The sequence below is a fragment of the Liolophura sinensis genome, chromosome 1, assembly GCF_032854445.1.
Source record: "Liolophura sinensis isolate JHLJ2023 chromosome 1, CUHK_Ljap_v2, whole genome shotgun sequence".
Classification (NCBI taxonomy): Eukaryota; Metazoa; Mollusca; class Polyplacophora; order Chitonida; family Chitonidae; genus Liolophura; species Liolophura sinensis.
The window spans coordinates 60,846,068-60,857,608 of NC_088295.1; the positions used below are offsets into that span (position 1 = coordinate 60,846,068).

Below are 11,541 nucleotides of genomic sequence, written 5' to 3' on the forward strand. Positions count from 1 at the left end.
CCACTGCCCTGTTTCCTCCCTCCATAATGCTAGCCGCCGTCATATAAGTGAAATATTCTTGAGTACGGCGTAAAACACCAATGAAATAAATAAATACTCATAGTACAAAAAACTTTAGCTTAGTATGAAAATAAGGCCAAAACTGACCAATGAACTTGACTCAAAAGTAAATCAATTTTTAAAACTGTTTAAAATCATTACTGAAAAACACACTATCTGGTGCCCATTGAAGTCGAGATTACAAATCTTCAAGAATTATTTTTGTACCTTGAGGCGTTTTCATGTTTTGACTGTTAAAACCACCTAAAATTTGACATGACAATCCTATGTAAAGAAGACGGGAGCTTCGTGCTAGACTGCATGATACCATTAACTGTAGTTTACCGTGGGAACGGTCATCAGCTCCGCGACAATGTATTCTTCTGCTTTCTGCTCCCAAGTACCAACTTTACAACAATGTATTCTTTCTGTCTTTTGTCCTCGGGTATCAGAAGACCAAAGCTGCCTAATCTCTATTCTAGTCCACATTTCTAGTAAATGATGATTGGCTGTATAGGGTTCAAACCCAGTACATTCCTTTACATTTTGTTTTCTTTTTTACCATTATGTTGAACGTTATAGACATGAGACTACCAGAAGTGATAAAACTCCAGTCGCGAGGACCCTTCAATAAGATAACAGCCTTACATTAAGTTGAAAATGGCATATAATGAGGAACTGCTTAATGAAAAGTAATTGCAGTAAAATGCAAAAGAATAGTGGAAATGATAAACAATAACAAAAGAAATAAATTTAACGTCATTGCAGTCGTGTAAATGTCGCTTTGATGGCTGTATTGTCTCGACACGAGAAATGTTATACATATACCCAAGATGCGCAGCAATTCCCAATAGCTGAACAGTGTGATGATGAAGTTGATGTTAATGTAATGCCCATGTTTGAAAATTTGAGCATGTATTGATGCTTGTCTGAGTACACAGGTGTATCAGATTACGCTTGTCATTTTTCTAAAACGCCACTGATAGCGTTCCCTGTGAGTTACCCGAATGTTATCAAATTAGCCCGGAGAGCAGCCAAACATACATCCCCGGCAACCCTTCACACGTCCCTCTCGTGGTTTATATTCGGGGCCACGATGCCTTTGATCAGTTGACCGAGACTCACCCGCGGCTGATTAGATAACTTCTGCTATTTAAAAGGACCTTAGCTGGAAATTGCGTCATTATTCTAATCAAAACCGATTTGTATAGATAATTTTACTTTGCAGGGTAGGGGTTGTTCATAATGGATAACTACTGGTCTCTCCACACAATGCTTTGCTTGCTGCGCTTTATTGCAAGTCGTTTTGATATTTATTTGGAATAATTGTACATATGTAACACAACGGCAGGAATTGTATCCTTCGGTATTTTAACAATTTGCAATCAGCATATATTACGCCAATTCAGCTTCACAACGTACGTGGGAAGGTCTGCCAGCAACCACCATAATTCTGGCCGCCGTCGTATAAGTGAAATATTATTGAGTATGGCGTAAAACACCAATCAAATAAATAAATAAATCAACTTCACAAAACATGCCGTTTATGGTTTGGCTATTCCAATCACCCTATCTCTAGCCAGACGCCAACTGCAATTAATAGCCCTTGTTGGGTCAGCATTAGAGGAGTGAGAACAAATTCTTTCTGGACTTCGATAAGTTTATACTGTGCCATTACGTCGATGAGTTCATACTGTGCCATTAAGTCGATGAGTTCATACTGTGGCATTACGTCGATGAGTTCATACTGTGGCATTAAGTCGATGAGTTCATACTGTGGCATTACGTCGATGAGTTCATACTGTGCCATTAAGTCGATGAGTTCATACTGTGCCATTACGTCGATGAGTTCATACTGTGCCATTAAGTCGATGAGTTCATACTGTGGCATTAAGTCGATGAGTTCATACTGTGGCATTACGTCGATGAGTTCATACTGTGCCATTAAGTCGATGAGTTCATACTGTGGCATTACGTCGATGAGTTCATACTGTGGCATTAAGTCGATGAGTTCATACTGTGGCATTACGTCGATGAGTTCATACTGTGGCATTAAGTCGATGAGTTCATACTGTGGCATTACGTCGATGAGTTCATACTGTGCCATTAAGTCGATGAGTTCATACTGTGCCATTACGTCGATGAGTTCATACTGTGCCATTAAGTCGATGAGTTCATACTGTGGCATTAAGTCGATGAGTTCATACTGTGGCATTACGTCGATGAGTTCATACTGTGCCATTAAGTCGATGAGTTCATACTGTGGCATTACGTCGATGAGTTCATACTGTGGCATTAATTCGATGAGTTCATACTGTGCCATTATTTGTGCAAATAAATATTCATTAAATTCTTGCTCTCCTGTTTTACATTTCAGTGTTATATATCATATCTCATTATACTTTACTTATTTACATGTTGATAAATATGGCCGCATTTTTGTTAATCAACTTGTTAAAGAGCCATTGGAATGGACGGAAAGTGTCACAGACAAGGAAAAGCCTTATATAAAACATTATTTATTCATTTGATTCAATTTAAAGCCCAAGAAGATGAGACGCTCATCTTTTGAGCAGGAAAAGAACTGTGAACGTGATTAAACTTAAGAAAATTCGCGTATATCTGCCGACTGGCAGTGGATAGTCATCGTCGTTTGGAGTGCTTAATCTGCCAGTCAGCTCAAAGTCAGGACTACAACAACAGGCCATTAAACAGTTTATCCAACGGAAATATTCCTAGACAACACGACTGGGATATTTAGTGGGAAATGTCATTTCCACTATCACGGTAAACAACACCACACAGCCAGTGTGTACCAGCGTTTTTCTTGGTAGACGCCGCTTGTAAAAATTGGAGATTCCCAAAGTAGGTCTGTAGCTATGAATGCGGCTATAGTTTTCAGCCGGTAGAATGTGTGAAGTGTGATGAGATACACTTGCTGATTTGGGCGTTGATGGCGGAATGTGTAAAGCCAAGGTAACTGGTGTAAGCATACATGAACTTTAAAATCTTGACTTCAAACAGCTATCGTCGTCGCAGCGAGCAAGTGATTTAAATATGCGAGACGATAGGACATAAAGACTGATATAACTGTGAGTACACTTTTGGAAACTGGCCTAAGATGAGTTAAGATATCGGGTAAATATATGGAAAAGAAAATTATCAATGGATTCTGGCTCTTTAGTCCATAGCGACGCAATGGCTTCAGCCGGAAGTCGTGTGGGGCTTGCGCAGTAGCGTCGCAGATTTGTAGCCGCCATATGTCAGGGTGTGCATGCATGTCAGATGCCTGGCAACATGCCCGATTTCCCCGTCTTCATAAGTGAAAATTAGGGAGTAAGACTTTTGCTGTGGCAAGATTGGAGAGTGCCCGCTTTTCCTCCTCACAAGAACGCAGTGAACTACCTTCAATACATAACAGTATTTTATTAACTGACAGGTGTAACATCGTGACAACTATGACGAAACATAGGTACAAATATACATATAGCCGACAGTCACTCTGCTCTAACATTCTGTGCCGATAAAATTTTTATAGTATGGATTGTTACAGAGCACCTTATTAATGTCGACGGATGCAGAAAATATACCGATGCATAAGCAATAAAAATGTCGACAGTGTGTAACATATATCAACGCATATACAAGAGAGGTGGATGTTGGATGTTTATAGTTGAACTACAGAGCTATATGGATGATTACTTTCTTTAAAAGTTGACAAGCATAATATGATTTAAAAGGTATCCGTGTTGTGTTATCTAACAAGGCAGTCTAATACATATAGGCATTTTAAAAATGTGATATTTAGGCAAGATCATGAATACCTTCAAGAAAAACAAAAATGTGTTAAAATACTTTGGAAATTTACAAGTGGAAAACAACTCTCTGCGCAATATACTACGGTACAGAATGTCTTCTATGGAAGTAAACCTCGGAATGCATCCTGGCAGCTTTTCACATAATGTTGTTATTTCTGTATGTATTTATTAATGCAGGCATAATGGCAATGTGGATCAGGATATATATCTCCACATGCCTGATTTTATCTGCAAAGCCGCAACATATCTAACAAAATTTATTCCAGTGAATTTACAGAATCACAGCAATGCAAAATATTTCATATAAACAACTTCCACTATCAATTGACATTAGGTGTAAATTCGTTAACAGTATTATTCTTTGTACAACCATCTACTTTGTTCCATCTTACTGTAATATTCCATTAACCTATAAATGTTAATATACTATATACATAATAAAAGTATGTCCTTTTCACCATCATAAAAAAGAGTATGTACCGTACTTATTCCATTACTCTACTAGTACATTATCAATAAACCGTTACATATAATTATATACATGTGAAACTAAAACAATTATAGATACTAGAAAGGTAGGGTTTGTAGGCTTTGTTTATATTGAAAAATAACATATCTTTCAACTTCCTATTACCGATAACCTGTTAAATCTGATATCAGAGAGGAATAAAATATCAATGTAGATGAAAGCCAAAAGCAGCCATATTATTTCTCATTAGATGAATGTATTGCTGCAGCTAGATCACTCTCAGACAATAATAACTTGATCAAGGGATAATTGGATACCAGACTAGTGATCAATGGACAATGTATATTCTTATGTCCATTACATTCTGAAGCTAACCCAGGTGTCATATAACATTTAGTTTATAGCATAAATGAGTTTACTGGTCCACTGAACCGCGACAAGTCTTTTGTCCTCAACATTTGTTTGCGCCAAATATTAACCGGAACGAAACTTATGGAGCATTAGAAACTTTGGGTAAAACAATTATTGTCGGTCCAGATAAAATCTATGTTATATCAACAAAGGCAATTTCTCTGTTTTCTCAGCGAACCAAGTCTTCGGGTTCGTTCAGACAAGAATCTTGAAACATTAATTGCTGCAGACAGATTGCTCTGGGTCATTCGTATTTGGTGATATCAAACGTGAAACGATCTAAAATGAGCGTAAGGAAATCATGCTGTTGCGTAGCTGTCTGTGTACAGCGTCTGCTGAACGAGGTTACAAATAAGATACAGATGGTTATTTAACAGAATCCAGAATGACCAATGAAAACGACTGTATCGTCGAAAGCCGTGGTGTGTTGTTTTAAAATTACCATTACTGCTACTTTAGCCAATGGAAACTTGTACTCGTTTGCCAATGTATTTTCTTCACACGGGGCGTTCATTGACTAACACAGATTACGTCACTTGTGTCAGAAAAGCAGTTCTACAAAGCTGCCCCAATACTGCGTCGAGCGTATTTACGATAACGACGTTTCTCTTCGCTATGCGTTGTTATGGAAGTCACAATTTGCGACTGGTTTGTAGAACGGTCATCTGGTGTCTTTGTACAGAGCACAGAATCGATAGAAAGCTTAAGAAGACCGTATAAAGTGTTTGTTTTCATACTGTGTAGTCCGTTTTACCGACATAAATCTACTGACTTCTAGCCATACTATCAGAGAGAAAAGATCTACATGAAATATCCAATTAAAAACGTTGCCTTAGCGTTACATGCCAGCCTTTATCTTGGGCTTACAGGTGCATTATTTGTTCATTTGGCTGCAAAATTATCGGCTGGCACATGTTTGATATGTCCTTTTATTATGTACATGTACATCAGTTAAACGGGCTTATATACATAAAATACTTACTCTAAAATTATTTCCATACATAATTACAAAAATTGTGGGTTATAGTTTTGAAATTTGCCCTCCAAATCTATCAGGAACAAACCCTTAAAATTTATGCGAATACCACTGCTTCACTTTGGCAATTATGCCATGCAAGCACAATAGTGTCGTGCTTGTAGTTACTTCATTACTTACTTATTACTTTTTTGAGCGCTTTATATCCAGTTTATTTCATAACCCTTAATTCTCCTAATGTCACGTAGAATTCCAGTATGGTTTGCGTCTGTTCGATTCCATTTGCACGTTGTATCTCGTCCTAGGCTTTGACACCTGCAAACAAGTATAGCTGTGATAATATGTATTCACGTGGTTTAAACAAATGCCTAAACTTTACTTTTGGGCCTTACTCCGTTAATAGTACAACATCAACCGCTTGTCAAGCTTTTAATTTGCCTTTATTGACGTGCATAAGCGTAAAGATATATTCCATAAGACCTGATATTAATTCACCTGGAGACTTTTCAACCTTTCCGTTTGACACAGACACGTAGATGTACAACACAGATATCATGCACACCTCATTCCAGCAGAGTACTATACATGTACAACTCCTTTTTGAGAATTTGATTTATTTATATGTTTGATTGTTCCTTAACTCCATACTCAAGATCTTTTCACTTATACGCCGGTGGTCACTTGTATGGGTGAACTTTTTACATTTTCAGTACCGGTACCATTTTTCTTGATTACCACAGGACCTTTTATAGCAGAATCAGCCAATTCTGATGCACCAGTAAGTCTGCAGAAATAACAGCCATAATCTGTTAATTGCAATGTACAAGGAATCCTACCATACCCTGATATCGAATTGGCCTGCCGTTGTCCTGGTGTTCACATCTGCGGTAACACAGCACTGACATCAGGGAAACAACCATGGCGAAAAACATGGCTCCAGCAACGATCCCACCGATTAAAAGGTAACGAAGAACTGCAAGTACAACAAAAAATATGCACAACTACCTTACAAACGTAGATTCTCATGTGTATCTGATATGCATAATGTAATCACCAAAAGAAGAATACATGAAGTATCCAAAAGCCTTTAGAGAGAGGAGGTTGGAACAGTCTAATTGTTTTACCGATGAAAATTGTGAGGGTGTATTTCAAAATGACATTCTTAAATATAAGTAGAGGTTCAACTGACAACTGACACAACTGACGTAAAACATTTCTGATTTCGATACATGCGTGAAAAGATTTAAGAGACAAATATTTGTTTTACCATCTGATTTTTTTCGTTCCGCTGTTCGTAACCTCTCCAGTCGATATGCGGACCTATCTGAGGAAAAAAAGAGAAAAATGCCGTTACAAGTTTGCAATAAAACTCAACAGAGTCTCGATATAAGAGGATTCATAAGCCAACCTCTTAAAGAGCAGATAAATAAAGCTGTTGCTATATATAACAATAAGTTTTTTGGCATTTACTCCTGGAAAAACCGAGCACTTAGTAGTACAAACACATACGCTGAAGTTTTGTAATTACCGAAAATTAATATTAATATATAAAATATATGGAACAGAAAACGTTATTAAACAAATGTTTATAACTTATGAATACCATAAGTAACGGAGTGAAAGGGGCAGGACATTGGTTACATTTTAAGGAATGCAGAGATTCCCAGATGATATGATAAGAGTTTATGCTAGAAGCAGGTAAACTCTTACGGGTATCGCATGGGGAAAGAAAATAACAGTCGAACTTGTCATACCTTTTACTATGATTCGAACAGCCCTGGTTTCGGTATGCTCCCGTCCGTAAATAAAGTTAGTCGTGACACACACGTAAGAACCACTGTGGTTGGCAGTCAGGTTGGTCAGTTTCAGTTCTGGTTCCGATGCCATGTTCACCAGGCCTTTGGAGCGATCTTGGCCATTCAAGGGCAGGTAACTCCAGGCGAACCCTGGACGAGGATTTCCGCGCGCTCGACACATGAACATAACGTCATCTCCCTCGACTGCGACCATCTCTTGTGCCAGGGGCATGTCTTCCGTGTTCACTCGTGTGTAAACCTCCGTGTCCCGGACGGAGTCTACAAGAGGAAACAGAAATATATACAACTGAATGAAAATATAAAATAACCAACAAAATAAAAACGCGTTATGTTCTATTTCATTCAATCTGCATTGCCTAAAACTCGACATTATCCAGCATTCCAATTTTCAAACTTTCTTTCAAAATAACTTTACGTTACCCTGGGCAATAACTTTTTCGTCTCATAGGCTTTCTTTGCAGGGTTGTGGGCGTACAATGCATCGGTGTGCAGGGCTGCCATTCTTGCCTAACATCGACGAAGGAAACAGATATTCACAACCATTGAATTTACAGAGAGCTGAATATAGGCTACAAGTTAAAAGAAGCACACCATAGTAAGATATTTTACTCCAGTATCCAAAGATTTAAACTTTATCATCGTTTCTGATACTTTTTCACTGTTTTGTGTCTTTGTAGTCTAATGGAATAATCGCAGTGACTGATTATTTACCGTATGCACGTATAAATGGTGAATGGGACACCTTACGCCATTTTTTTGTAAATACAGTTTGAATTTACTTTTTGAATGAGGCTAACCTGCACTGCAGTAGTCCCAAACATTCACCTAAGTTTAGACAAGACAAGATTAGAGGTCATGCAAACTTACGTGGCTGAGCAGTAGCTACCAACGGCGCTGTTGAGACGACATACCCTAATATGCAAAATGTTTATTGAATCTGGCAACTACTGTAAAATAACACCTTTGAGCCACGTTAATTTGCGAGAGCCCCACCCTGTCTCGCCCAAGACTTAGCGAACTTGCGAGACTCCCGGAATGTCGAACTGGCTTACCTGCTTTGTCACATGTACTAGATAAATGAATAAATTTGTTTAGAAGCAACAAAGTAAATTATAAGTTATTTGTGTACGATATAAACCGGACGTTTTATAAGAGTTGATCGACAAGTTTGTAGTTGTTTATAATCTGCAAATCGATGTTAACACCCACACTTTCAATTGAAGATTTGTCGAAGTTGATGCTCTAAGAAAGCATCACGTATTGAATGTTTCAGCTATTCTACTTTGAAAACACATTTATGATCATTAAATTGGTTAAATTGTTCGTAGCACAGGTATGTAGAACTGGAGAGATCAGCAATAATGTATTCTGGGATTTCGTGCATTTCGACTGATGTGTCGCAGTGGTGATGTTTTCAGTGGTGTGTATGATGATTTTATTTAATGTTGTCTTTCTCTTAACGTATAAGAATGGTTTGTATAGAATGGGCGTTATGTCTCAAATTTTCCAACCGAAACAAGCCAATTTCCAGCGTGGATCATCATTCTCTGCTGGTACACTACAAAGCTTGTAAAATACCTCGTTGTAAACAGCTCTACGGAAACGTATCAAAAATATAACAAAAGAGTACGCCACTTGCTTTTGGCGGGCATTGATTCTCATTTCATTTCATTTAACACACGACGTCCGCCAGCCTCAAGGCTAGAGGATAATGGCCAGGGCCGGGAAAACCCACAACCATCCGTTCGTTGCTGGAGAAGTTCCCACGTACGACCGGAGAGGAAGCCAGCATGAACTCACAACGACCGCATTGGTCAGAGGATCCTGTGTCATTGTTTTATTTTTTCATTTATTTATTTATTCACTTGGTGATTTACACCGTACCTAAGAATATTTCACTTATGTGACGGCGGCCAACATCATAGTGGGAGGAAACCTGGCAGAGACCGGGGGGAAGCCACGACCATCCGCAGGTTGGTGGCAGACCACCCCGCGTACGATCACATTCGTGAGAGGCTCCTGAGTGATTGCTTTGTGTTAACGCGCCAAACATTTGGCCTTCATCTTCACGGGATACAACGTTAACTCACACTGCACATCGAGCACCCTCTCGTCAGACAACTGTACCACCTCTTCCTTGGCTTGTTGCTGGACCACACACTTCACCTTCTGGTCAGCACTCGTTATCATGATAGCTAAGGTGCTCTTCCCAATAGGGGAGCAACTGCCAGACATTTTACTGAAGCTCGTTATGCCGGACATCTCCACTTCCTCCATGGAGTGGCTGTGAGTGTTCTTATACACGAGCCACTTGAACGACCCCACCGGTCTGCCCATCGTCCCTGTACACGTGAATGTCACGGGGCTGTTTTCCACTAATATGGCAGGCTCTTGCTGAAGCGATGGAACCGAAGGCTCTTCTGCAACAAAGAAGCTGATACTGTTATAATGATAACATGTCGGGATAAAATCGCAAGATGGTGACCAAAAGTCCAACACTGTCAATACCACTGACATGTTTTTAATGGAACGTGAGATATAAAGTGTGTAGTCTGGCATTTTATGAATATCCAGCGACACTTTGTATAGTTTAGACTAATTTCGTAGGCAATTTGTGTGATCATCTGAGACTGAGTCATCTTAGAACTGTCAGTTTCTTAGTATTGGTCGGAATCTGTGTATATGATTTATTTGATCAAAACGTATTGCAAAACGTAATCAAATTTATCTACAGCCAAGAAACATTCAAAGGATTCAAAGGATTGAACGAAAGAAATAGCAATCATAGAACTCAATGCAAAGTCTAGGAAAACATGACAACTTTACTGTAGTCAGGTTTTTTTGGAACACGGATGGAATTATTAAATTGCACCAAAAATCACATCTCTTGACATCATGAGACAGACATAAAGACTTTTCTGGCATGTAGAGGGAGAATTACGGAATGCACTTATGTGATGAAGAGTACAGTCTACTCAGGCAAACCAACCATGGAAAAGAGTCTTGTCAGAGAGTACTCACATCACCATTTTAAATTTTATATGAAGTTAAAACACATTGTGTACACAATAGTATTCATTCCATTGTTTATTATTTCGCCAATGATTGGAAAAACATCTCTGCTTAAATTGGCTGTTTTGTTACCGCAACATTGTTAGCAAAGACTAGTTATGATATGTCGCTTCTAAACACCATTCCAACTCTTTTTGGAAAAAAGCAATTTTTTTTCTGACGAAAATGACACGGTGGTAAAAATTTCGGCTTCGCTGAAAAAGCTAACCGTTGAGATGAACTTGCACCTTGGGTTTGTGCGGTGTTCTCCCGCCGTATACTTGGACCTCGCACTCGTATGTTCCCTCGTCTATGCACTCCGCAGGCTTGATCTCCAAGATGATCAGCTTGAAGGTTCCTTTGGTCAATATCGTTATGTTCCCTTTACTTGCAAGGCTCTTGTCCACAAATGTCGGTGGCAAATCGACCAGGTCCTTGTTTGGAATCTGCGCAATAAGCTTGAAGGTGTCGTCGTAAGCGGTTTTACGATACCAGTTGATACCCAGCACGATATCGGTTCCAGTGGCGCGATAGGAACATTCCACGGTCACGGGTTCTTTTCCCATCGTGGCCACTTTTGGAGACGGGGCTCGGACCATGATCATGGTATCAGCGAAATGTACTAAAAACAAACAAAAGAGAGTACCGGAAATTAAATATACTGGAAACATACACACACACACAATGCCGTGTAGTAATTCTACAGCCAATAAATAATATGTAAAACAATTTCAGGACCACTTGCAACTTTTCACTTCAAGCTTTTCTTAAGGTTTCCTGCAAGTTAAAAGAGTAATGGGATATCTTCCCTGCTGAATCGTTACTCGGGTATAAACTGACTTTACCATTGCTCTCCGGCATGCAATGCGCGAGTTTTATGTTACCAGTTTGCCGACAAAGAGAAACATGGCAAAAATAGGAGTAAAAGAGGATATTGCACAATGAGGTTGAATAGCATAA

At 39.0% G+C, this 11,541-nt stretch overlaps 2 protein-coding genes across 2 annotated transcripts; both read right to left on the bottom strand.

Annotated features, from left to right (window-relative positions):
• Positions 1-1,603: 1,603 nt before the first annotated feature.
• Positions 1,604-2,362, bottom strand: LOC135462933 (shematrin-like protein 1). Its single transcript, XM_064740250.1, has one exon. The coding sequence runs from the start codon at positions 2,360-2,362 to the stop codon at positions 1,604-1,606; it is 759 nt and encodes a 252-aa protein (XP_064596320.1).
• Positions 2,363-6,014: 3,652 nt separating this feature from the next.
• On the bottom strand, positions 6,015-11,180 carry LOC135462941 (nectin-3-like). Its single transcript, XM_064740262.1, has 6 exons — positions 10,811-11,180; positions 9,621-9,950; positions 7,468-7,788; positions 6,981-7,037; positions 6,555-6,686; positions 6,015-6,028 (listed from the first exon to the last, which is right to left on the bottom strand). Exons 1-6 carry the CDS (start codon positions 11,178-11,180, stop codon positions 6,015-6,017), a joined length of 1,224 nt encoding a protein of 407 aa, XP_064596332.1.
• Between the last annotated feature and the right edge of the window lie 361 nt (positions 11,181-11,541).

Bases quoted from the DNA above. Each gene is read 5' to 3' on its own strand.
- LOC135462933 (XM_064740250.1), bottom strand. From the start codon at position 2,362: ATGGCACAGTATGAACTCATCGAATTAATGCCACAGTATGAACTCATC.
- LOC135462941 (XM_064740262.1), bottom strand. From the start codon at position 11,180: ATGGTCCGAGCCCCGTCTCCAAAAGTGGCCACGATGGGAAAAGAACCC. The intron at 7,789-9,620 runs GTGAGTTAACGT...TTCCTCTTGTAG, and splicing joins GAGGGTGCTCGATGTGCAGT to ACTCCGTCCGGGACACGGAG. The intron at 7,038-7,467 runs GTATGACAAGTT...TTTTTTCCTCAG, and splicing joins TGTTCGAATCATAGTAAAAG to ATAGGTCCGCATATCGACTG.